At 41.0% G+C, this 26,698-nt stretch overlaps 1 protein-coding gene across 2 annotated transcripts; it reads right to left on the bottom strand.

Moving 5' to 3' along the window:
- On the bottom strand, window positions 1-26,136 carry TRAFD1 (TRAF-type zinc finger domain containing 1). 2 transcript variants are annotated; one of them, XM_075272787.1, is made up of 12 exons: window positions 26,073-26,136; window positions 22,438-22,490; window positions 20,599-20,734; window positions 19,775-19,828; window positions 12,364-12,763; window positions 10,890-11,171; window positions 9,404-9,474; window positions 8,453-8,629; window positions 6,349-6,496; window positions 2,841-3,063; window positions 1,915-1,936; window positions 1-1,822 (listed from the first exon to the last, which is right to left on the bottom strand). In XM_075272787.1, exons 2-12 carry the CDS (start codon window positions 22,479-22,481, stop codon window positions 1,772-1,774), a joined length of 1,608 nt encoding a protein of 535 aa, XP_075128888.1. In that variant the 5' UTR covers window positions 22,482-22,490; window positions 26,073-26,136; the 3' UTR covers window positions 1-1,771. The 2 variants fall into 2 exon arrangements, with proteins under 2 accessions (XP_075128888.1, XP_075128896.1); XM_075272795.1 differs by lacking the exon at window positions 26,073-26,136 and adding an exon at window positions 25,379-25,441.
- Window positions 26,137-26,698: the final 562 nt, after the last annotated feature.

Genomic DNA, 26,698 nt, shown 5'->3' on the forward strand with positions numbered 1-26,698 from the left:
ATATAAAATACAAGCAACCAAAATCCAACAGAGAAATATTTGTATTAAAGTATGAAAAAAAGATAAATCAGTTGTGAAATTATAAAAATACACCAGTTATCTGTACACCCAGTATAAAAAGGTTGGCTAAAATCAGGCACTTGGTGGTATTGCAGGTTTCCATGATTTGGCTGTGGAGATTGGCTTGTTCTACATGGTGAATACTTTCATTGCATCAGGTGATGGTCTACTATGACATTCGACAAAAGTGATATTTTTGCACATAATTTATCAGTTGTAGAAGAGACTGGCGACACAGCATTCTTTCTACAGGAAGAAAATGGCAATCTTGGCAGAGTCCAACTAGCCCGATTGTTAGTCTGTGAGGTCCCATGATGGACCACCAGTATCTGCCATGTGATGGGCCCAGTACTGCATTGTGGTTACTGTTACAAAGAATCAAATCCTTTATTTCTTTACTTATTAAGCCAATAAATAATTGATCAACAAGTCCTCAACCTCACGAGACTTGTTCTGCAACTGAGTCCTTGACAGTCAGAAGAGCTGAAGACTTAGACTTGCTCCATGGTCATCCTACTGTCTAATTCACTAGAGGAAATCTTTCTAACACAAAAAGAATTTGACCCGCAACTGTATGGAAAAATGTCCTGTGAACGTTACAAGACAATTCTGTTAAGACCATCATGTCACTTTCATAAGTTTTGTGCCTGGATCAGTGGGCACAATCCACAACAATGACAATGCAATCCCTGGTTGAGCAAGTGATTACTCCATTTGTACATAGAGACTTATTTTGAGCAAATTAGATTAATAAAAACTATTAAAACTACTGACATGTCTGGGACTGCAGCAATATAAGAGGTGCCATTTATAAAGCAGCAGTCCTGGAAATCACACTAAGTATATTGCTAAGCTGAATCACACTTAGAGAAACATAAAAGACCAAATCATACAACCCCCGTATTACAAATAACAGAGTGCTTTTGGGCTTGTATCACTTAAAGCGGTCCTAAACATTTATTCTAAATCTCATATCACAAGTACATGTAAAAAATACTTATTTCACTTCCCCTTTCTCTGCACTACTCACAGTTTCCGAATTCACTGACCACATCCATACTCTGGAGTCCATACACTGCTTACAACTCCAGCCTATTGAAATTGAGGCAGGGTAAAGAAGGAGAATGAGGTGACAAGGGTAAAGAGACCACTGTAGCTTCTAGTGGCAGTTTTATCTCACCACAGAGCTGGATAAGATTTGCCTGATGTTCCAGCCTTGTGAGGGGATAAGTGTCAATTGATGCTATGGTCATATCTTATTTGTCTGCCCTCTGTCAGATCCTCTGAGTCCTCCTCTCCCCACATAGACTTCAATGTACTGCAGCTATAAGCGGTGTACATACTACAGACATGAACAGACATGAACAGACATGAACAGTGAATTCAGAGACTGTGATCAGCGCAGGGTAAGTAGAGAAATAAAAGAAGCATTTTTAAATAAAACATATTACAATAGTTTACGATTATCACCAGTACTACTGGTTTATCCAATGGATAACAAAAGATTAGATATGCTTTAAGATACTTACAAAGGAGATACATACAAATAAACACAAAACATTAATTCCCCCCCAACAATATAGATTAGGAAAGAGTGTTACGACAGAACTAGTCATGTGAAGGATTGTGCCTGCACTTCCTAAAGAAATTGTATACAAGTGTAATATAGGATATAATACAAGACAATGATGCAGAGCAACACATAGGGACGTCATTCCTCCTTGTCAACTTCTGATGACCTCGTGTTTACAGTCTTTGTTGGCTAAATCAGAAAATATACAAATTAATACAGAACAGAAGATGTTATGATGACAATGATAGAAAGTGATCTAAAGGTTCCTCTGCCCTTCTTACCTTGCTTCTGGTGCTGGTATTCCTGCAGAAATGAGAGATACACACCTTAATGCTTAACCTGGAAATCTGTCATCTTTCACACCATCACTAAACAGGTCTTTATGAAAGATTTTGTACAAGTAGAGACATAGTAACAATGTAACTATAATCCAAACAACTAGCAAGTATTTTTTTTGATTGTTTGTTGTTATTTATTAACTGAAAGGATTAAAATTTTTAAGGGTTAATAAACCAGGAGAAATTTGAGACGAATTCTGGAAGCCCTCCTTAAATTCCGCTTCACTTTCCAACATCCTCAAAGATTAAGTAATAAAAATGGGGCAGATATACTAATGGTAAATTTTAGAATGGACAGTCCTAAACTGCGGCAGAGTTATCAGTGTCCAATGCCTTTTGATAAGTCTAGTATACTGTTACACTGTCAAGTCTAACTTGACTTATTAGCGGAATTAAAAATTTGGCATACAATTTGGAAATGTATTCCAGGCCCTTCTCCTGAGAGGCTATGCCCAGTTTTCATACAAGTAGTGAAAGTGTCAAACACTTGATAAATGTGGTGCTCAGCATGTTGGACCGTTTTCTTTTGACCATCAATTATGGCAGAATTCTGGTGCTTTTTTCATAGTAAATCTCACCCCGTGTTTTAAAGTACAACATATATTTAATGGTTTTCCCAACAGTTTTTGGCTGCCAAATTACTAATCTCAACTAGCAAGTGCAGCACCATGCCAACACCAAATACCTCTACATAAAAGTCAAGAACATTATCAGTTTGCTCTGGGGTCTGCTTTGAAAAGAGGAAGAAAAGTAAAAAAAACCTGTAATGTACGCTGGGCCTATTCCCGCAGCAGTATTCATCTGTCCCATAACCTGGACATAACATAATTTCTCGGCTATATTACAGAAGACAATCACAGGGACGCTACCTGTTTGATGCTCCCCGTTCCTGACTAAAGAAATCTTCGTACTGGTTTCTGATCATTCTGGAATTCTCCTCTATGTTCTTCTTTCTCATTTCTTCTAGATTGGAGCGACGGGGATTACTCATCTGGCGATACAGATTGTCAATCCTGCCACGACCTCTAGTTGTGTTGTCCACAATCCTCCTTGGCTGGTTCCTGGAAGAGACTGTAGCATCACTCGCTGGTGCTGAAACAAATGAGAACACATTAGTTATGTCAGAAATGTACTAGTACGCAGATAGACGAAATTGAGTGATCATTATATCATGACCATGGAGATGTCATCTTATAACCCTCTGATCTCTGTAAAAACAGTGGGTCAGACTACATAGGAGGTATGCCAACACTTCATGTGTCAGAAGAGGGGAAAAAAATTAAAAAAAAGGTGTCATTAAAATGGTGCAAGGTTTCTGCTTCTGTTGGGCGCTTTTAGGAGAGTGATAAACATGGTGAAGGAAGGGCTTGTCTGATGTTATGTTTGTTCCTCAAATTAAATAAATTGGGGTATTTTTATTTTTTTTGAGCAAGATCTCTATAGCTGCCTCTAGCTTCTGCCTATTGGGGTGAGGCCACACTCTGCAAGTTCACAAGTGGATGTCTGTAGTGTGCAACATATGATAGCGGACCCTTCCAAGGCAAAAACCATGCAAAATAGTCTGGTTTGTGTTGGAGGTTTCACATGGGTACAGCAAGATAGGATTCAATCTAGGACAGGGCAAGTATGCTCTAAATCAAAATTGCAGTTAATTGTAAATTCTACCTCAATTACGATTAATGGCGATTAGTTATAAACCCTGCCCCGGAGGTGGATTGTAATACAGGTGAAGAGAGTTGTAGCCTGGGACCCAAATAGCAAGTAATTGACCATTTGCCTTCATTGTAATCCAACCTCATAATTAAATGTAATAGGCATCCACGCCAAAGACCAGCATCTTTGCTTAGGGGAGGAGGAGTATAATGGCAGATTCGGTTCAGACCGAACCAAAACAACCAACGTGCAGAAAATCATGATGGTGATCTGGAGTGATGGTCAGTTTTTGGTTATATTTCCAATAATTGCTCAGCCCTAATTCAACCTCTGCCCTGGAAAGCTTGTTATCCGAGGCGAAGCATGCAGCAATAATTCACATGGATTATCCACTACACTTGTAAAGTACTTTATAGAAGATTAATGGCCGTAATTCACCTACAGCTAACCCACTGCACATTCCTGGTGTGTGGCCTTTGCTTAGAAGGGATTTTGAGACAATGAAGGGAGGTCCTACATTCAGGAAAGTAGTGGTGCCAAGAAAGAGCTATCCTGTGAAATATAAAGTGACTCTGTACAGTGGTAGGTAGGCATCTTGTTGAGGCAATAAGTTAGGTACTAGTGGGCAGCAGCTGTCTTCTCCACCTTCACACATCTTACACTTGTGTAGGGCTGAGGATGGATAACAGTCTATTGGTGATGATAATCTGACTGAAGTGAAGGGAGAAGAAAAATGGTCTAACAAATGGAGACATAAGTAAAGTTGTTATTTTACTAAAGAAAAATTCTATTTACCTATGCTAATAACATATGAAAAGCTGCTGTATAATTGGTAGTTCTCCTTAACCCCCTTCCCGATATCCACCTTTGGCCTCTTGCAGATGACCGTGGTCGTGATCAGTGTGCTTACCATGTTTTTCCTGGATAGCACGCTGACCCATTGATTTCTATGGGCCCGTACACATGACCTTGAAGTACACGGTCACGTGTGCAGGCCAACAGTCTGGGCCGCAAAATATAGAACAGGTTCTACTCCTGTCCTATATTGCAACCCTGCTTCTGTGGCTCCTATTCATTTAATGAAAGCAGAGATCTAGAAAACGATGATGAATTAATACACAAAGTATATTGGAAAACTGTACTTTTTATTATATAAATAATAACGTTGGTCTTCAGCATTGGTCTGAAAGTGGACAAATGCCTTGGTCAATTGCACAGGCACCATCACACTGCAGAGTTATCATACGTCAGCGATTTTATAACAGCCACAAGCTTACTGAAGGTTCTTAGGCCTGTCATTAATACACGTATTACATACTTGCACATAAATGAAATGAAGGAATTTTACAATAGAATTTAATATATTAGTATGTTGTACACACAACCAGACCACTTACAGTTCAAACCCATGGACAAGTTACAGTTACGTATAAAAAAAATCCTTGACTATGAAAACAGACAATACAAACTATACGGTTATGTATATGGAAAAAAAAATTTTTTTAATATTTAAAGAGGACCTTTCACCATTTTGCCCATAGGCAATACTGCCGGAAAGCTGACAGTGCGCTCAGTTCAGCGTACTGTCAGCTTTCCCGATCTGGGCCCAGTGTGAAGAGCTTACGGTCCCGGTACCGTAGCTCTTCTATGGTCAGAAGGGCGTTTCTGACACTCAGTCAGAGATGTCCTTCTTCACAGCACAGCCAATCGCGCTGTACTGTGGAGCGGGGAGGTCCTCTTTAAAAGCTCCTGAAAGGCAAAAAGTAAAAAATGAAAGAAAAAAAAATTGAATCAATGAGAAGGAGATAAAAATATATAATTTGTTTAATAAATTTTGGTTACATGTTTTATAATTTTACCTATATTTAGAAAAGCTCCTAAAATAGCACAGCTTTCAATCTGGTCACCAAGTCTCATAATAGGATGACACTTCCTGTTCTGTAGAGACCACTTCTCAGCATAGATCTCATCAGCACAGACAATGAAAGGTAACACATATAGAAACCATTACTTTTTGGTTATCTTCATACTAAAGGGTTCACATCAGATGGTTTTTGTCTTAAACTGGTGTGTAGTATCAAGTTATGAGCTTTCCTATGGTGCCTATCATGAAGCTTTACATTTATCAATTGTTGGAAGCTTTTAAAACCTTAGATCGACATATGGATGTTATCTTAACAGGTCATGGGAGGAGGCGAGCAGCTTCACGTAGTCCCTGCACTAAATTTAAATCCTATGAGGTCTGAATGACATTTCTCTTATTCTTTGACGCCAGTCTCAGTCTATCTAGCAGCCTCACAGGGTGTAGTTAAGCTGTATGTCTGCATGACAAGATAAAACTGTCACCCAGTGTCACCTCAGAACAGTAAGATTGACATGTCTCATGGACACCAATTTGAAACGACCCACAAATGAAGATGGTGTTCCAGCAAGTGTGCCCCTTCCCCTCCTACACCAAACAGATCATTTGCATATGAAATTAAAGACCACCCTCTCAGCAGGAAAAACATTTGACACATCAAAGGTATGTTAACCATGGGACTAAACTGGCCCTACAACTTTATAGAAGTGTTTTTGAAGGTAGTAGACTCCCTTTAAGCTTCCTGATTTTGGAAACATGTAATGGTCTGATGACTGTTAAAATCATGTGAGGCATCTTTGACTTGTCAGAAGATTAATGTAGGTGGATTGGTCCTTTATCTTATACTGAAAAGCACAACAAACCTGTTCTGTGATCTTGTGTCTGGGACGCTGCTGAAACCCTGTAACTTCTGTGCTCTTCTTCAGAGACGTTTGGGGAGACATCATCAGCAAACGAAGGAGTAGGAAAATGAGAAGTTTTCTCAGAGTTTGGACCCATGTCACACTGATCCTATGATACATGAAGAATAGCAATAAGCAGAGATTTATGTAACTGTATTAACAAATGACTTCATTAATAGATTTCATCAGTTTAAAGTATCAGCAATACAAGAGAACTGTATAGCAGTATTGTAATACATGTGACAGTGATTGGATCAAACATCATAGAAAAGAACAGAGAAACTAGGAGAATGGAAAAGAGATGGGAAAATAATGCCCAAGTCCAGATGATTGTCCGAGGAATCGTGATTTCTGGTCTGTCTGGTGAAAGGTAAAGGTACTTCAGTAGCCAAGGAGAATTAACAACTGACTTCCATGTGGTAGCAGATTATACCTGAATGCAAATCTAAAAATGCAATTCTCCACTGCATTTTTTTGTACTACATTCAATTCACCCACTGCAAAATGCACAAATGTGGCGACATGCTGGACGTATTGCAGTCCTGGCCAAATCTGACCAAGATGGGAATATAGACCGAAATTTAGCATAAATTAAAACGTAACTTTTACTTAGTCAGCTAAAATTAGAAAATGATTAATATAAAAATTAGTTATACTGGGGTGGCATATACCACATGGGTACCAAACACAAGTGTAGGGACAGCACCAAATGTTAGGTAGTGTCCTTGACCTGCTAATAACGTGTGTGGTAAGATTGAAGGACCTGGATGGACTTAACTAGGTGTAGAAAATCACTGTGCACTAACACCTAATGGGAGACCCTCCCAACTCAGTGTCTCCCAATAACCAGAACCTAACCCACTGGTATCTCTAAGTTTCAAGGTGTTTCAAAGGGTTCTGGGGTTACAGTTCATCCCTGCTCCTAGTCTAATGGAGTATAGGGAAATGATGCTAGATAAATAATCCTACGTTCTCTACGTGTATCGAATATGAATTCTCATCAGGAGAGGATATCCTATATTTAGGTGTTCAGAGATGGTTGCAGTTAAAACCACACTTCCTGACTCCCCGATGGTGGGAGCCAGTAGTTAAGTCCATCCAGGTCCTTCAATCTTACCACGCACGTTATTAGCAGGTCAAGGACACTACCCAACATTTTGGTGCTGTCCCTACACTTGTGTTTGGTACCTATGTGGTATATGCCACCCCAGTATAACCAATTTTTATATTAATCGTTTTCTAATTTTAGCTGACTAAGTAAAACTTATGTTTTAATTTATGCTAAATTTCGGTCTTTGTTGTAGTTGTAGCATTTCATACACCCATTAGTCAAGATGGGAATATGTGTCTACTTGTCACAGGTGGGGAGTTGTGACAATAGCCAATAATAGCGGTTTCCGTAACTCCCATAATAAATTAAGAAGGGTTACTGAAATACAGCCTATAATGACTGAGATGGGTATAACCCCAAATCCACCTCCCTTAGGTGCTTGGGAGCCACTAAGACAGCAGAGTTTCCATTCCCACAGAGGTAAATGGGATTTATCATTTGTCCAGAAAAGCCCTTTAAAATGGAGTCATAGGTAAAACATCTATAAGGCTGGTCTTACACGAATGCAAGTTAAGTCCGCAATTGTGGGTTCTCGATTGTGGACCATTTGCGGTCACACTGATTTCAGTGCGGCCTCTTACACCACTGGATATTTTATCCGTGGTGTGTTACGCCATGACCGGGATCCGCAATGAATACCGTAGGTCCGCAAAGTCACGGACATCACGGCACGGACTATCCCATAGAACTCGCGTGCGAATGGACACAGAATCTACGGAATGACTGAGTGAAATTTAGTGTTGCTAATCAGCAAATTACGGACCGCAAAAATCACTACGGTCGTGTAAGACCAGCCTAAGCAAATCAAGTGCCTTCCAATGAAGTGTACGCAATATTCTACGAGAGTCCGACTTCCTTGACCAGAGTGCGCCCCCCTGATTTCCTGGTTGTATATCCATAAGCAAATCTGTCAAACCATTTACCTCATAGCCACAACTTTTACATATCAAGTACCTGATGATGAAACAGGATATCTCCTTCCATCAGAACACCACAGAATTCACATGGAATGAGGACACTCTGAGGGTAGTGAGCAGAAGGTGAGGAGGATCGGAGATTTTCTGTAAAATCCAATGGGGGACTGGGAGAACGCCTTCTAAATAAGGTCGAGACTTCGGGTCTACAGCCAGTCTGGAAACAGAGAAAGTTAAAGTCCAACATTAATCAAAGTCGATTCCTATCTACAACTCAATAATGTCAGAAGAATTATTATTGAGATGAATAATGTATAATTCTGGGGATGGAAAAACTGGAACACATTACACTTCCTGTCCTGCACAAAACCCCTACAAACTAATTTAATTAATAACATTTCAAGATCTGCAAAAATATGCAAATGGATTTGCATTATATAAAATTTAAATAAATTAAAGGAATTCCCCCCCCCCCTCCACACTATAGGGGTAAATGTCTAATCACTGGGGGTAGACCACAGGTATCCCAAGTGATCACAAAAATGGGGCCCACATATACACCCAAGTGCCCCACATGAATGATGGAGGGGGTGCAAGCTTGATCACCACTCTATCAGTTAGACATCTGGAAGTTCCACAGAAATGAATAGAGCTGGCGTGTACTCCAGAGCTCACTTTTCAGAAGCACTTGGGGGAATTATCAGGTCTTCATTATCCTGATCACTTATTGTCTATCCACAGTGCAGAGTATAGAATGGGGAAAACCCTTCCATTTCTGCATTTAATGGAGAATGCAGAAGTAAAAAGTGATGAATGTGCAAAAAGGAAAAGGAAAAAAACATGTAATAAAGAAATAACACAAAATCACATATGAGGAAGCTAAAGAAAGGATTGGAGATTTGCTTTCGATTTTAACTGAGCTGGAACCGCAGTTCATTTTATAGCAACTGTGCAACTATAATGAAGGTAAAAAAATTTGTAGCAGCGGTACCTGGTGTAAGATGAGATCCTGTTCGGGAAAGAGCTCCTCGCAGAACTCACAGGGTAGTTGGATGGTATCTGCTGCAAAGACGAATAGTAACCCATATAATAATCCACATACTAGAGATGGGCAATTAGGAGTTAAATGAAAATCATGATTAAATGGGCATTTTACCTCAATTATCATTACAATTAATTATTTAGGTCACACCCCTTTTAAAGGGATTCTATCATTGAGGAAACCTGTTTTTAAAGGGGTTTTCCGGTCAAAATGTATTTATTTTTTTTTTAAAAAAAAGGTCTGTTAGTGTTATTAATGGGTTAAAAGTGCACACATATACCTTTAGCAGAGTTTTGAGTGATTTCTAGGTGTCTGTGGTATGTTCTGCATTTGTTTAAATGTTTAGCTTCCTACCATGTAACTTCCTGTGTACCTTCCACGCTACCTCCCTGTCACTGCTCCCCGCTCCTCTCTCACTGTTACACCCCCCTCCCTGTCTCCCTAGCTAAACTACACTAAACTATCCTGCCCACTACTAAGCCCACCTCACTTCCCCCCCCCCCTCCCCATCGCATCATACTTACCTAGCTTCCAATGTGCGAGCCGGCTCCTCTTCACTGTGCACAGCTTGGAGACGCTGCGCTCAGACAGGAATGAACTGTCAGGCATGTGCAGTAGAGATGGAATGCTATCTCTACTGCACATGTCTTGAACTCACCTCCAGAATGCACAGGAAGAGAAGAGGAGGACCTGTAAGTATTGATGGTGATTGGGGGAAGGAGCGGGAGGGGAGGGTACTGGTGATGTTCAGTTTCAGAAGCAAAAGTTGTCCAAAAGCTTAGTTATGCTTTAGGGCCCGTTCACACGGGCACAGAGGGGGCGGATTATGGTGCAGAATCTACGTCATAATCCGCCCTCTCACAATGGTGGTCTATGGAGACCGCTAGCGTTCATGCTGCAACATGCCGCTTGCGGAAAAAAAGAGGCGAGCTGCCCTTTCTTCAGGCGGATTCCTCGCGGTAGCAACCTCTGGAGTCAGCCCATTCATTTGAACCTACTCCGGAGAGAAGCCGCAACAGTCGTGGCAGGCGGATTTTGGCCTTAGAGTGACGCGGCTCCCTGCATCACTCTCAGTGCCAAAATCCGCCCTTTCACCTCACGTGTGAAGGGGCGTTAATGGCAGACACAGCTGTGGTACATGTGAACACATGTGGTACATATACTAGGCAGCTTATCCTAAAAGCGATACCTCTATATAAGAATATGGTCTTAAATGATCTCACTGACAGCAATGGTCATTAAGTCACAGCTATAGCATCAAGTCATAGCAAGTAGTAATGCAGTTGCCGCTTAGAGATCATTTATGGAGTTGGTCTTCAAAAAGAAACATAGGTGAAAAGTAAACTAGACAATACTAGACAGTCTAACTTTACAATGCAATATTAAAGATAATTCAACGCTAGACTCTAAAAACTTAGGTAAAATAGCAACTTACCAGTGGGAGTGCTGGGTTCATCCTTGGAGAAATAGTTATTGTTGCTTTGTCTTTGGACATTCATCTTCATTGCATTATCCTTGCAGTAGAAGTCGCGCCAGAAGTCGCTGTTATTTTCAGTAAGGGGACTATCAGGCTGAGGACTAGCTCTCGTGTTGTTCTGGCGGCTTTGAGAGTGAGAGTGATCATACCTGCGGAATGTGTCAGACCTTTCTTCTAAAGCCTGATCAAAAAAATCCAGAGAACCATCTATGTTGAGACCCAGATTGGCCTGTTCACCCTCTAAAAAGAGAAACAGAAAACATGTGAAATTCTAATTGTGTTAAAAAAAAAAATACTTAAAAAAAGGTGTACATGTCAACATGAAGATCGACATGGCACAATGCTAACAAGACTGCCAAGGTCATGAACCCTCCATATACATGCAACAAAAGCTGGAAAAAAAAAAAATTCACATCTGTTAGACTCCTGGTTAGAGGTCACATGTCATTTTGCCTTCACGAAATTGAAAAGGACGTCAGCAAAAAAAGAAAAAAAAAAAAAAAAGTCACAAGACAGCAAGGTTTTTTTTTTTTTCCCTCATTCCAAAACTTTTCTAAAACGTTCTGTGGAGAAACAAGTCGCCACGTAGACCTAGGTAAAACCTCATTCAACATTGTGCTTAACAAATGTTCTAATAAGTGTTAGTGCTATCCATAGCAGTCCATTTTTTCCCCACAAAGGGTACCTATCATATTAGGTGACTAAACAGAACAAGCTGTTGTATTTGTACAGCAGCAGTCAGACAAAGGCCTCGTTCACATCTAGGTCAGTAATCCGTTTGGGGGAGTCCACATGGGGACCCCCCCTCAACAGACTACCGAACACACTGGCAAGTGGTATGCAGTGAAAGCACAAGGACCCCATAGACTATAATGGGGTCCGCGTGCATTACACCGCTTGCCAATGCGTTCGGTAGTCCGTTCGGGGGGTCCCCATGCAGACTCCCCTGAACGGATTACTGACATAGATGTGAACGAGGCCTAACACTAATTCCACTGACAGCTATTCATTTCCATTCCTCCACATGTATGCACTGCCGAAAAAATTACAACTCCAAGCGGTGAACGTGCAGCAAGTTTACAGTGAGGTGCTTTGCAATGGATTAAAGAGAAACTTTCACAAGATCTTAAAGTCCATTACGTCACCTGAACTTGCCAGGGTAAAACCAAACCTTAAAACCAATCTAGTACCAGGTCTGCCACCCTGGACATTTTGGTGATTTGCTTATTCAAGTCAGTTCAGTCATTCCATAAGGTATAGAAGGGATAAGAAGGCATGAGATACAGCAAACTCACAGTACTGAGAGAAACCACAATGTTACCATCCACTTGACTAATAAATCCTAATATGTTTACACATTAAAAATAAAACTCCAAGTCAAATTATGAGGATTATGTGGATTGGATTTATTTTTTCTTCTCAGAAATCTCACCTCTGTTTTGGGCTCTTCTGTTGTTTTGGTTTATGTCATCAAATTTCTTTAAGGACTGGGTTAAAACAGATTTTCCATAAAATCTCTCTGGCACGTGCCTTGGCAACTGAGAATAAAGCCCGTCAGTGAAAGTGCTTCTACTGTTCAGGGCAGCAAGCAACGGCACATCAAATTCTCGATTGTCTGTCCAACTACGGACTCTCTCTGGTTTCTTTTGCGGTTTTACTTTGCCGCAGACGGTCGGGTGGTCTTGGAGGTCCTTAATCATTACACTGGAACCACACTTTTCACAGGGCTCAGTCCGAGCTCCACAATAATCTTCATGATTTCCTAGTGTGTTAAAGGTCACTTCCAGCTCACAAAACTGGCATTTAACCAGGCGCAGAGGACAGACAGATTTCTGAAAAAGAAAAATCCAAATAATATAGTGCATATGACACGTTGCTTCGTTCACAAATAGGCAAGAATAGAATAAGATATAAAACAAACAATAAAAATAGAACAAAACATGCAACATCTGCATAGTAACACACCAACATCAACCTATTTGGATTATGGGGAAAAATATTAAAGTGAAGTGTGGTGGTAGAGAATGCACCAAATTTATTAAGAGGGGCATGTTTGTCAATAAATCTGATGCATGTTAGACTGTCTTTAAATCAGAAAATAAAATCTAGAAGACAGGAAGAGTGCGGAGCTGCAGATAACTGAAAATGCTGCATGTCACAATCTGCAACTTTTTATTAGACCGCAAAAGTGTCACCAATTGTTCGATAAATCTCCTCTACAGCCAGAAGCAATATAAAGACTTTTTTTTTTTTTAAAGTCTGTTTATTGAAAACTAAAGAGGATCTTCGTTTTTCAGAGTAGAATTCAGGCATCAGAAAGTTACATAGTAGTGCTCTGAAAAGTGGGCACGGTTAGATTTCTCAAAACACAAAATATTGTTGCCAATTTCATTCCAGTAAGGGGTTGGGGTAGAAAGCTGGGAAGTATCCCAGAACAGAAGGGTTAATCGTCTGAGATGTGCCAAACTTATTTAATATCACAAGACAAATGTTGAGAAATGTGGCAGAAATCACTAAAAGAGACTTGGGAATGATCTTATATGAAGAAACATCAAAACTTTTTATATTTTACGTCACACACTTCTAGTCTGGTTAGCGGTCTCTACACTATACGTTTAACAAATGTCGCTTCTTAAAGATTCACAAAAATTTACACATCAGTCCAGTAAGGGAGGGAGATAGAAAATGGAGAAACTATCATGAGGGCGATGTCAGGCAGGAGCAGGCAAGAGCTGCGATTTTTGAGCTCTGACACTGGATGCCCTTGACTGGAGCTCCGAATGATGTCCCCCTGTCTGACACCTGACATTACACAGCTGAGATAGCACATCAGGCACCAAAACTAACTGCACTTGTTATATGGAGAGGTTGGAGCTACAGAAAATATTCCAATGCCACTGAAGTCAATGGATGTTAAGAACTTGAATTGATGGAGGTGGTCAAAGATCCTCATTAAGCTCCTTGTGACAGAACAAGGCACGTGACAGTCTGATGTGGCCTACATTCCTCACGGCAGGTGGGCGCACATATACAGTCCTATGAAAAAATTTGGGCACCCCTATTAATCTTAATCATTTTTAGTTCTAAATATTTTGGTGTTTGCAACAGCCATTTCAGTTTGATATATCTAATAACTGATGGACACAGTAATATTTCAGGATTGAAATGAGGTTTATTGTACTAACAGAAAATGCGCAATATGCATTAAACCAAAATTTGACCGGTGCAAAAATATGGGCACCTCAACAGAAAAGTGACATTAATATTTAGTAGATCCTCCTTTTGCAAAGATAACAGCCTCTAGTCGCTTCCTGTAGCTTTTAATCAGTTCCTGGATCCTGGATGAAGGTATTTTGGACCATTTCTTTCTACAAAACAATTCAAGTTCAGTTAAGTTTGATGGTCGCCGAACATGGACAGCCCGCTCTCAAATGATCTGAAAACAAAGATTGTTCAACATAGTTGTTCAGGGGAAGGATACAAAACGTTGTCTCAGAGATTTAACCTGTCAGTTTCCACTGTGAGGAACATAGTAAGGAAATGGAAGACCACAGGGACAGTTCTTGTTAAGCCCAGAAGTGGCAGGCCAAGAAAAATATCAGAAAGGCAGAGAAGAAGAATGGTGAGAACAGTCAAGGACAATCCACAGACCACCTCCAAAGAGCTGCAGCATCATCTTGCTGCAGATGGTGTCACTGTGCATCAGTCAGCAATACAGCGCACTTTGCACAAGGAGAAGCTGTATGGGAGAGTGATGAGAAAGAAGCCGTTTCTGCACGTACGCCACAAATAGAGTTGCCTGAGATATGAAAAAGCACATTTGGAGAAGCCAACTTCATTTTGGAAACAAAAATTGAGTTGATTGGTTATAAAAAAAAAGGCGTTATGCATGGCGTCCAAAAAGAAACAGCATTCCAAGAAAAACACATGCTACCCACTGTAAAATTTGGTGGAGGTTCCATCATGCTTTGGGGCTGTGTGGCCAATCCCGGCATCGGGAATCTTGTTAAAGTTGAGGGTCGCATGGATTCCACTCAGAATCAGCAGATTCTTGAGAATAATGTTCAAGAATCAGTGACGAAGTTGAAGTTACGCCGGGGATGGATATTTCAGCAAGACAATGATCCAAAACACCGCTCCAAATCCTCAGGCATTCATGCAGAGGAACAATTACAATGTTCTGGAATGGCCATCCCAGTCCCCAGACCTGAATATCATTGAACATCTGTGGGATGATTTGAAGCGGGCTGTCCATGCTCGGCGACCATCTAACTTAACTGAACTTGAATTGTTTGTCCAAAATACCTTTATCCAGGAACTGATTAAAAGCTACAGGAAGCGACTAGAGGCTGTTATCTTTGCAAAAGGAGGATCTACTAAATATTAATGTCACTTTTCTGTTGAGGTGCCCATACTTTTGCACCGGTCAAATTTTGGTTTAATGCATATTGCACATTTTCTGTTAGTACAATAAACCTCATTTCAATCCTGAAATATTACTGTGTCCATCAGTTATTAGATATATCAAACTGAAATGGCTGTTGCAAATACCAAAATATTTAGAACTAAAAATGATTAAGATTAATAGGGGTGCCCAAACTTTTTCATAGGACTGTATATAATATATATATATATATATATATATATATATATATATATCATCCTAGATGTAAACCATATCAGGTTGACGATACAGAAAATCATTTGTTACTCACACTACATACACAAATATTATAATGTGTTGTACTGGTTTACTCCACCAGTGTACGCTTCTACAGATGTGCAGGTTGATTCTTGTCTATCACGGTGAACTGGTTAGTACAGTTTCTTGTCTAGAAGATTGTAAGTAGCAAACCCTGCATTATCAAACTGTCACCGCCTATCGAGCTACAAATTAAACATGTCATTTGGCCTGCCTCCAGTGCCCTGAGGGGGCAATACGGGAACTTCATGTTCTCACCCCTCTTACAAAGCTGGGTGGGTATGGGCCTTTGACTATCACATGTAGGGAATGAAGGTAAGGAGTAACATATTCCTTTACTTGGAGCGAGTTCACACTTTTTTCCTAAAGACGCATGTATTTTCATGGTAAAATACTGAAATAAGATGAAGAATCAGCAGTCCAGGATATCCATAAAACGTGCAGCATTATACTTTTTACAATCCAACAAAGCAGAGACACCAATTCTAACATGCATGTGTTTTAGCATAAGCCTTTCTCAAGCCCTCCTCAGTTTTGAAGATTGTGGATCTTGGCATGCACCAGAACTCTCCGGCAACCTTCACGTAATGAGTGGTAGGGTTGGTTGCTTATGGTAAAATAAAATATGGTTAAAGGGAGCGCCCTCTATTGGTTTGCTTGACTTAGGCTCTATCTTCCTCCTAATTACATCATGGAAGATAGACTTGCACATTCTCAGTGAGCGCCCTCTATTGGTGTGCATGCCTGAGGCACTGGCTTCCTAATTACATCATGGAAGTCAGATTTGCATATTCTTCCCATGTTCCTTTGCAGTGGAGCGCTCATGGCTTAATAAGACTCCACACACCTAAATGGTGGTCTCTCCCTATGGAGTGACAATATCCCCCCAACCCTGTTTAAGCCTCTCACCTCTGCCAGGTCAGTCCTCTCTGCGCCAAACTGACGAGATGCAATAACATCGAAACAGCTGTCCTTGGCTGAGAGACTGTACCTGGTATAATCCCAACATCATTGCAAACAAAGGCCTCTGAGAAGGTCGGCATGATGTTAAAGGGAGCGCCCTCTATTGGTTTGCTTGACTGAAACTCTGTCTTCCTAATTACATCATGGAAGATAGACTTGCATATTCTCAGTGAGCGCCCTCTATTGGTGTGCATGCCTGAGGCACTGACATCCTAATTACATCATGGAAGTCAGATTTACATATTCTTCCCATATGGTAAATTGGTAGGAAAAAAAAGCTACATGTAAATACAGCCAAAAGAAAAAAAAATAGACGATGAGCAGTCTATGACATCATCGCCCCCACACCTACTCAAAGCAACTGTCGCTTCACGTTCAGGCTAATTATAATCACCTATCCTCAGGAAAGGTCATCAATAACAGATCAATGAGAAGTCCGACAGCCATTCATAGTAGCTACAGGCACCAAATCATACACAGGGAATGGAGCAGAAAACAGATGGCCACTACACAGAGAATGAAGCCAAGTCACTGTAGTTTAGCTCTTAGGCAGCTTTTGGGGCATATCCAAGTAGAGAAATGAGTTCAGACAGCCCTGAGGTCCCAATTGTACCCTGCCTCTCTATGAACGCTGTGAGTGCAGCATTGATCCATCCCAAAAGTCAAATGGTTAAACGTCAGAGATCAGAGAAGCCCATGTATCACTGCTGTCCCCCTGCATCTACTCATTACAAGTCATCAATATGGTAGTAGCACTGAATAGTCTCCAGCAGAGTATAAGTATAACTCCAGGCATTTTTCAGGGGTATTTTATCCAAGGAGGAGTATGTACTTTGCCTTACATTTAAATGTAGTAATAGGCAATGGTATATATTACTCTATGGCGGTATTACATGCCATACAAGGGGGCAAGGGGGGGTGGGGTGGGGGGACAAGAAATATAAGCGGTTCGGCGCCACCGCCAACCCGCAGACGAAGTCGCGGGTAACTGCTAGTATGAAATATTTTAACATTGCTATGAGAGATTTTTTAATTGAAACACAAAGGACAATTATTTTAGACAATTTTCGTATGGACTTTTAATAGAGAAATTAACAGTTTTGGTCTGTGGACACATGGATGTTCTAATACACAGTATGGTGATCTTTTTTTCTTACCCTGCTGTTGATGTATTGAGCACTATATAACATTTTATACAAACTATAAAATAAGTGGCGGCGGTTAGATTTGATTAAGAGTTTATAGTTTTGTTTTATAATTATTACATTATATTTTTTGGGTAAAATTCATAAACAAAACACTTGCTACTTTCATACTGCATTCATGTTTTTGAGGAAAAAACATTGATTTTTCCTGCGGCATTTACGTCCCGTGGGGTCCCAGCCTAAAAGAGGTTTTCTGACGACAGACTTATGTATCAGACGTGTTAAAAAAATTCAGTTTGTTGAGGTAGCTAGGATGTATGCCACGCTGGGTGGCCAAATAGTGAACTTGGAAAGCTGGGAGTTTTACATCATGATTCGCAGTGGGAGAGCATGTAAAATGTTCAAACAAGGTGCTGGCTTTAAGGTGGAGCTCTACGTTTAATCTTTGCCTGGGAATGGCCTACAGTGCAAAAATAGTAGACTTAAAGGGAATGTGTCATCAGCAAGTGGCCTATTTGTGTGTCTAGGTGCGGTGGCATAGACACACAAGTCCAGATTCTTTAGTCCAAAATAAAGGTAGAGTTTATTTTCACTCAAAAAGGTAGTGCAGCAACAAAAGGAAACAATACAAAAATAAATACCTGTCCGGCTAGGCTCTAACTAAACATAAGAATAGGTTACCTCACCTAGAATAACAGAAATCCAAAAGCCAGTAGAATCATTCAGGACACAGCTCCAAAAATATGACCTCTCAGTTGGTTCTCCAGCCAAGCTCTGCCAGTCTGCTGCTGGAGCTGACTTCTTAAGCTCCTTTGATGAGCAGACTCTCTGCAGCTGAGTCGCTGCCGGAACATCCCCAAAGTGTGGACTGGAGGGGGGTGGAATGACAGGTCCCACTACCAACCTACCTGCCATTCCTAAAAATCCAACCCAGTACTGAGCATTTACCAAAATGCTCAGCAGACGAAAGTTGCCTGCTGAGAACAAACATTCCTTCTGGAGTTTTCTCATCTCACCCACCTTAGTAGTCTGGTTGAGATCTACACCCCCTCCATTTTCTGACCAGCCATCGGATTACACACACACATATATATATATATATATATATATATATATATATATATATATATATATATATATATATATATATATATATATATATATATATATATATATAATGTATGTATATGGCCGAGCTCAGGCCGAGTCTCCACCCACTGCTGCACAAAGAACTTTTCTCTCTGCCGCTTTTAGTATGAAAATGGCAGACACCCACAATATAATTATTTCAGTATAATTAGCTGAGGCAAAGGGAATAAGAACCACCATAAAAAAAAAAAAAAAACAGTGTTACTCAGGTCTTCAGGATTCTGGCGCTTCTCAGGGTACTCTTCAGACTTACTAAAGATTCCAGGGACCGCTGAGGCCTGTGTCTTGGCATTGCAATGCCTAAGCGGTAAGTGGCATTGTGACACCAAGACACAAGTGTGACCGAAGTAGTCACGCTTGTGTCTTGGTATCACAAAGCCTTGTGACCGCTGATGCCCAATCACAGGCTTCAGTAGTCCCTGACGTTATTCAGGAGTCCAAAAGAAGACTAGGGTCAACGCCAGAGCCCAAGCAAGGCGAGTAACACTTTTTTTTTTTGATCATCTCCCTTGGGCCGCCTCAACTAATTATATTCTGGGGTATGAAGAGACCTCAGAGTATAATAGCAGTTCCAGTTGGGATGTGTTTGGCTTGAACGAAACTGCAGGCAAAGGCTTTCTAATAATGTAATTTTGTCACGTTGGTTACTTCGACTTTATTACATCGGATATCTGGGTCAATACTATTCAATTATTTGCCTGGCCCTATCATTCTGTAACCATTAATAACAAAAAAAAAATAAAAAAAATATAATAATAATAATAATAATAATAATAATAATAGACATTGAAGAAAATAATGTGTTAGGTTTAAAAAAAACAAAACAAAACACCACACACACACACAAAAACAACGACGAAAGAACACCAATATAACCAACTGACCTCATGTTCATCCAGTGCACACTTCTCCACGGTCATGTTACATTTGCAAGTCACCTGAAATATAAACATAGAACAATCTAATACGCCAGATGTATTACCGGTATATTTATGCTCTGTTGCATACTAAATAAGTTTACCAGCATATGTACCTATGGCCCCCAATTCACACATTGTGTGAAGTACTTTCTATATCTGGTTGCCATAGTAATGTCCGCCAACAGCTGTGCGATGCTGAACACACTTCTTTGCTTTTCCTGCAGATCCCAGCCCGATTTCACTTTTAGGTTTCCCTACTCTCTCCTACCAAGCACACCCCTGGGAGACGCAGTTGCTTGACAGTCACAAGATACACAGAAAATTAAAGGAGCAGAGCTGTATATGGGTGAATAAAGGTGCTAAGGCTTCATGCACACAACCAAGTGTGTAGGCCAAGGGAGGTCAGATTTTTACTGGAAGGCACTCAGAAGACACTTGCATAACATCCAAGAGTCTTCCAACCTCCTCTGATTTCAATTGCGGGTGGGGGATATTCTGCTCCATTCAGATCCGTTTTCACAGAGCAGGATAGAACCTGCTCAATAAATATTGGAATGGAACATCAGAACCCCCTCAGAAGAAGACAGACACTTTTTTTTTTTGCATAGATATATGTTGATGATGTTGTGCATCAGTGCAGGGAGATCATTTTTCAATCTCTATGTTGCCCTTGTACTAAGACATTATAAAATAAAATCATTATCAATGCATTATGATACCCAAAATGAATGGTTTTCTGCACCTAAAGATAAAATTCCATCAGTGTCAAACTATTGCCACCAACTTACCGGGGCATGTTCACTGGCATAGTGATCCTCCATGTCACTCCTGGGAATCGGTTCATTGCACAGTTTGCACATGCCAATATTGCGTCTGCAGTGAATCTCATGGATGGTGAAGTTGTCCACAAGAATGTCTCGTTTACTGCGAAAAGCAGATAAAAGGAGTAACAATGAGTGGCTACTCAAGACATCTCTTACATTCTTGCACTAAGATTTTTAGGCGTTTTTAGACCAATATATTTGTATTTTCATAGTGATTTATACAGCAGTAATAAATCTCCCCACAATAGTAGTAGATATTAATACATGAAGTCTGTAATCCCTGCTCTGCAGAAAGAGTCAGTGTCCCACCTACGAGGATTGTTCAGGCCTTATGCAGACAGCATGGAGCACACACTTTCTTTATCTTGGAGAGATTCTAGGGAGGGTATGTTACAGTTACTCACGCTGCATGTTTGCATAGGTCCTACTGAAATGATGCCCATTGCCAATAATATGGCATATGATTGCCTGTGCCCACTGAGTAGATGCAGCAGTCAGATGCTGTCTGCATATAAACAGACAGAGGACTGCCTGAGAGCCATCTTGGGGAAATTATTTTTTTTTTTGTATCATTTGCAGCTACTTTTACACTATTATAAACTATAGGACCCCTTTGAGAGATTACTAGTGTATAACTGATAAAATAAAAATACAAAAATAAAATAAAAAAAAAGGCTAGACCACCGACTCAGGCTTCAATAAATGGCAGCCACAGCCAGACAGATGCAGTAAAGCTCCTCTATAATATACAGTCAGCACCCACCAGGTATGGAATAGTCTCAGCTTTTGAGCCCTCTCCCTGCCACGTTAGAGACAACATGACGTAATAATACATCATGTGTTGTTAAGGGGTTAACCGCTTTTTCTTTTTTCAATCGTTTTATTGAAGTTTGTACAAAAAGGCATACATCACAAAGAAAAGGTACAAATTAACCAGATAAGTACAAGAAAATTCTGTACAAGAGATATCAAAAATTTAACAAACAAAAACAAAGTAAACAGTCAAAACTGTTGCTGCAGAGTCCATAATGTATAAACCCTGAAAATAAAAAAGCACAAGTAGTCAAAGTCAGGAAAGAGGCAGACAGAAGGACTAGACGAACCAACCCGTAGGGGCAAAAGAATCAAGCAGAAAGCATAGCAGCTCAATCTAACCCATGTGGCCAAAATAAGTCCAAGGGTACCACAGGGGTCAGGAAGGGGTTAATACATTTAAAGGTTTCAGTCATGTCCTGCCTTTCCTAAAGAATATACAGAATAAGTTCTTTAAATCTTTCCTGATATGTTTCATATTTGACATCTTCCACCCGTTTTGTAGACAGTCTATGAACCAGTTTCTCTTCTCTAGGTTTCCCATAGGTAATTTCTGTAGAACTGGACAAGATATTCAGGTTCTCACCAGCGCTCTGTACTGTACAGCGGGATGACAATCCCTAGCTATACAGCTGAGCATCCTACTTACCTTCCCTGGCTACACAGCTGACTTATTCTGAAGCTGTCTGATATTAGTCACCCAAAATCCTTCTTTTCTGAAGTCCAGACTAACACAAAACTGTCAATATGCTGCGCGATAGAGGTTTTCTCCTACACAAATGCATTATATTACATGTAGAAATCCTGAACTGCATTGTTTGGAGCATTGACCTAGTGAAGCTAAATCCATGTTAGAGACACCTCCAGGAATATAAACCCTACTTATCTACCAAACCCTCTCCTATGCCATCTGCAAATATACTAAAAACAAATCTAGAACCCGGACAGCCCTTTGTGACATTTGTGTTGTGCAAGCCTCCATTTACTCACCAGTTTCCACACAGCCGTGTCTCCTGCTCGGCACTGGAAGCCATGGTCAGCGTCTGTAAAGAGAACAAGTTACTATCACTTTCATTTCTCAGTAAGGAAACAGAAATGGAAAACACTTCTCAGAAAATCCCTGCAGAACACGAGACTCTCCACAGAGTAATAAGTCCTATGGAAGCAGCCACGCCGAGATAATATATTACTTATTAATCTGGTGACATAGATCTGCATAATAGGAATAAGGCCACATGAATGCGGTGGTTTTATAATAAAGTGCCCAGGAAACTCATAAAGGATGGAGACAGAGCCCCCTCCATCTGTGACTATAATGTAATAGACATGACAGACCCCCTTCTTCCGTCATGTTTTTTAACTTTCACACACTTTCAGCATACATTCAGTAGTAGGGGGAACGGACCCCTGTTCACAGGATCGGTGGGGTCATACGGATGGTGGACAAGTCCATTTCATGGCATAATCCCTTTAAATGTCCCTTTATTGATAGATACAAGCAGATGAATTTCCACTTGTGCCTGCCCTCATTTATTTCAGTGATAGTATAAAAATGGATGGGCAGCTCCAGCTTGGTATTTTTGGTTTTGAAAAAAAAAAATTAAAATCAGTTTTGTTTGGTAAAATGTCAGGCACCCATATAGAAATCATGAAATGGCTATAATGGGGTGTAATGGGCCCGGTTATATCAGGGATCCTGCACTTGTGGTATTTCTGATATTCTGCTCCTAAAACAACAGTCAGCACAGATGTGAACAGAGGCCAAGACTAATCTACACAATTATTCTCACCAACAACTAGGAGACGGTTTACCAAAGTAAAAGCACTCCTCAATACCTCATATCCATACCCTTCACTTCAACATAAAACTGCAGGTACAAATTCTGATGATTCGGAGCGCTCCACCCCTTCTATAGAACAAGACAAACCTGTAGTCACCACATTATATAACCGAAGTAGTCACGATGAGATGACAGTAATATTTACAGAATTACTGAATTAAAGGGGTTCTCCAGCACTATGTAACGCTGACTGAAAATATCAGGGGACATGTATGCTAAAAAGATATGTATAAGAAAACTGAAAACATTTAGCCATGCGAATATAAACTATGATCAGACAGACTTACATAGCTTTGCGTACATCTACCTTTATACACTTGTATTTAGCGTTTCCAGTAATTTAGACAGAGATAGTAGAATACTTCTCAAACTGTGAGGTGCGGGTCTCCGCCCTGGCGGTCTTAGCTAAGCGTAAAGCAGGTATTTCTGGAGCAGAAACTACATTAATAATGCCAGCCAGGGTATGAAGGGTGAATGCTCTGATCTAGGAGAGGCATCTCAGACTGCTACTGGAGGTAAGAGACTCTTATCTCTGTTGTCAGGATGCTCCTGAGTGTGAGAGGTGTGGAGCTGGGGAATTATTTGCTGAAAGTTTGGTACTGCTGCCAATGAGCCAGAGATGGAAAGGAGCAGACTGTACCTGCATTAGGACAGGGGGAAGGATTGGGGGTAATGCTACTACTGGTGATGCTGTGGAGCAGTGGTATACGGCGCTGCTGGGGAGGTATTTTATGCTGCGATGTGGTATTTGGCGTTGCTACGTGCAATTATGTGAGCTACACTGTGGCAGTCAGTAGTTTTTCTTACCTGGTAAGGCCCTGGCATCGCAACAGCTCAATTGGTTAAAAAAGTTTGAGAAGCCCTCCTATAGAGTTTGTTGGAATTGTCTATTAATCCAGCCTGGCACAGCTGTCATGACTTCATAACAGAAGTCATTACTTTAGTGTAAACAGAACCTTACCAATAATAATAAATAACTCTGGTTGTATATACTACTGAAAGTCAATTTCTAATCAGGTTCCCATTTCACTTATATTCATTGATAAATAAATAATGTACCAAGAAGGAATTGTTGGAATGCAAAGAAGTGTAATGTGTATGACTGTGATATGATATATGTAAGTGACAACGATATTACAGATAAAGGATACGTTTATTGGGGAAAACTGTTCAACTGAAAGGTGGCTCTAGCACCCCGTTACCTACATACAAGATGGAATATGGTTGGGCACGGAGGCATAAGTTCCATATGGTACCCTTGGCACATTAGTTCACAGTCTGTAGATCTTGCATACTTATAGGATGCCAAAGAAGACGACAAATCTGACACCTGGGCAGGCCAGGCCATTGCAACCAGAAATATACATTGTTATTTAACTCTTGCTTTGTATGCGAGCATTAAAACCTTCTGAAAATTGCCAGTTGGGAGCCCTGCCAAGAAAGGCAACACATGCAGCCGGCGGACGTCCTGCACATATCACTACCAGGGGTGAGAAGACCCCCCAGTTCACCATCACCAGTAGCTGGACCAGTGTGTCACTCCCCAAGAAGAGAAGGAATAATACACTTACCATCAGGCCTCCATACTCAAACCCGACTGTTGTCGAATAAAACCTGGATTTGTCATTTGACATTACAATTCCAGTCCACGTTTTTCAGAACCTACACCACTGCATATGGCTGGCTGTCAATGGCAGGATATGTAATGGGCGCCGTGACATCAAGTTTCCTTCTCCTAAACCCATGTCTCTGCGCAGGCAGAGGAAGGGGTGTGTAATGGAGGAGCCTTCTATGTTCGGATGGTGGACAAGTAAACCGTAGGAGCTCTACTCATGGTCTGTCTATCTGAAGACTGTTCAGTGCATGGCCTCATATAACCACTGCTCCATACAGCTAGGTCAGAAAGGCTTAGACAGCGGGAAACTTGTCCCAATGATACCCCCCTCTCAAAGTCTGTCTGCTGGGCAAAATGTTCTTCAGGGAGTCACAGAGGCATGTCTAGCAGTTAGTAATCTCTCACCAAGAGGTACACTACCCAAAAGTAGCCTGTGAGAGGGGCATGGCTTAAATTAAAACAAATTCACACTCACTTGTCCCCGATACTCCGGTGTCTTCCCACGCGTCACAGTTTTTCTGCTCCGGTGGCTTCTCCCGGTTTTCTTCTGATGTTTCGCTGAAACCGCAGAGACCAATCCGCGGAAGTTCAGAAGAGACCTGGGAAATGCGCCGGAACAGAAGAATCGGGATGCGTGAGAGAACACCAGAGCATCAGGGACAGGTGAGTATGCTTTTTTGTGTTTTTTTTTTTCCTCCAACATCCCTGGCTGATTTAAAAAGTGTTGTTTATTTTTGCCTGGAAAACCCCTTTAATAATAAACAAACTGGTGTCCAAAGGAGACTATACACTAAGGCTACAAGGCTGCACCACAGTAGCTGCTGTCTAGCACATGATGCATTCGTCTTCCCAAATAGCACAGAAACCTCCGACAGACACAACACACAGAAATGTGAAGAGAGTCAGACAGGAGCAGGCACTTGTTGCTGCAGAGCGACAGCATGAATCACCATGACACAGCCCAGGCACGGAGCAGACGCCCCGACCACAGTACTCCAAGAAGGAAGCTGCAAACAAGACTATGGACACGGCTGTGCTGGGACCTGTAGTACCACAACAACGTTACACCTCTGAGAGGAGGCGCACAGGGCTGGAGTACACCCGAGTGTAGCAGTCCCTGCCCGCGGGCGTCACCCACCTACCACCCGGGAGAAGCTTCATTCTCTTACCTGTTAATAGCAAAGTACAATACCGGCTGTCACCAACGGCTCCACAGCAGCCCGACACCAGAGCCCCAATGGTCGGAGACGCTGCGGTGACGTCACTATGACGTCCAGGTCACATGGGTGGGAGGAGGAGTCCTGAAGTTTAGTTTCATACAGCAGATAGCGGGTCTTAGTTGTGTGGCCTCCAACCTGCGGCTCTGAGCATGCTGGGAGTTGTAGTTTGGTAGCAGCAGGAGCATGGGTTGTTCTCACAGTATCTGTTCTATAGCAGACATGATAGACTAAAAACATGGCACAGTCACTATAAAACAGATCCTGCGCAATGTAAATAGTGAATATTAATTGTTCGAAATGCAAACTCTTATCCTTCAGTACAACGTAGTTTTGTATAAATGAAAACTCAGTACTAGCCCCATTCACACAAGCGTATTTTGCAGGTCTGTAACCGTCTGCAACTGTGAATCCGCGCAGTATTTAGGTTAAATTGCCGTGTTTGCACTTTGTGATAAATTATTGGGTTTTGGGTTGCAGTTTGGGCCCCATTACTGCTATAGTATATACATATACTGGACGCCATAAGACAATAGCAGAATTATATTTTGTTTTGGGAGCTGGACAGGGAAAAACTG

The sequence above is a fragment of the Leptodactylus fuscus genome, chromosome 1, assembly GCF_031893055.1.
Source record: "Leptodactylus fuscus isolate aLepFus1 chromosome 1, aLepFus1.hap2, whole genome shotgun sequence".
Taxonomy (NCBI): domain Eukaryota; kingdom Metazoa; phylum Chordata; class Amphibia; order Anura; family Leptodactylidae; genus Leptodactylus; species Leptodactylus fuscus.

Bases quoted from the DNA above. Each gene is read 5' to 3' on its own strand.
- TRAFD1 (XM_075272787.1), bottom strand. From the start codon at position 22,481: ATGGCTTCCAGTGCCGAGCAGGAGACACGGCTGTGTGGAAACTG. The intron at 20,735-22,437 runs GTGAGTAAATGG...TGCTTTTCGCAG, and splicing joins ACACGGCTGTGTGGAAACTG to TAAACGAGACATTCTTGTGG. The intron at 8,630-9,403 runs GTACCGCTGCTA...CTCTGTTTCCAG, and splicing joins AGGATCTCATCTTACACCAG to ACTGGCTGTAGACCCGAAGT.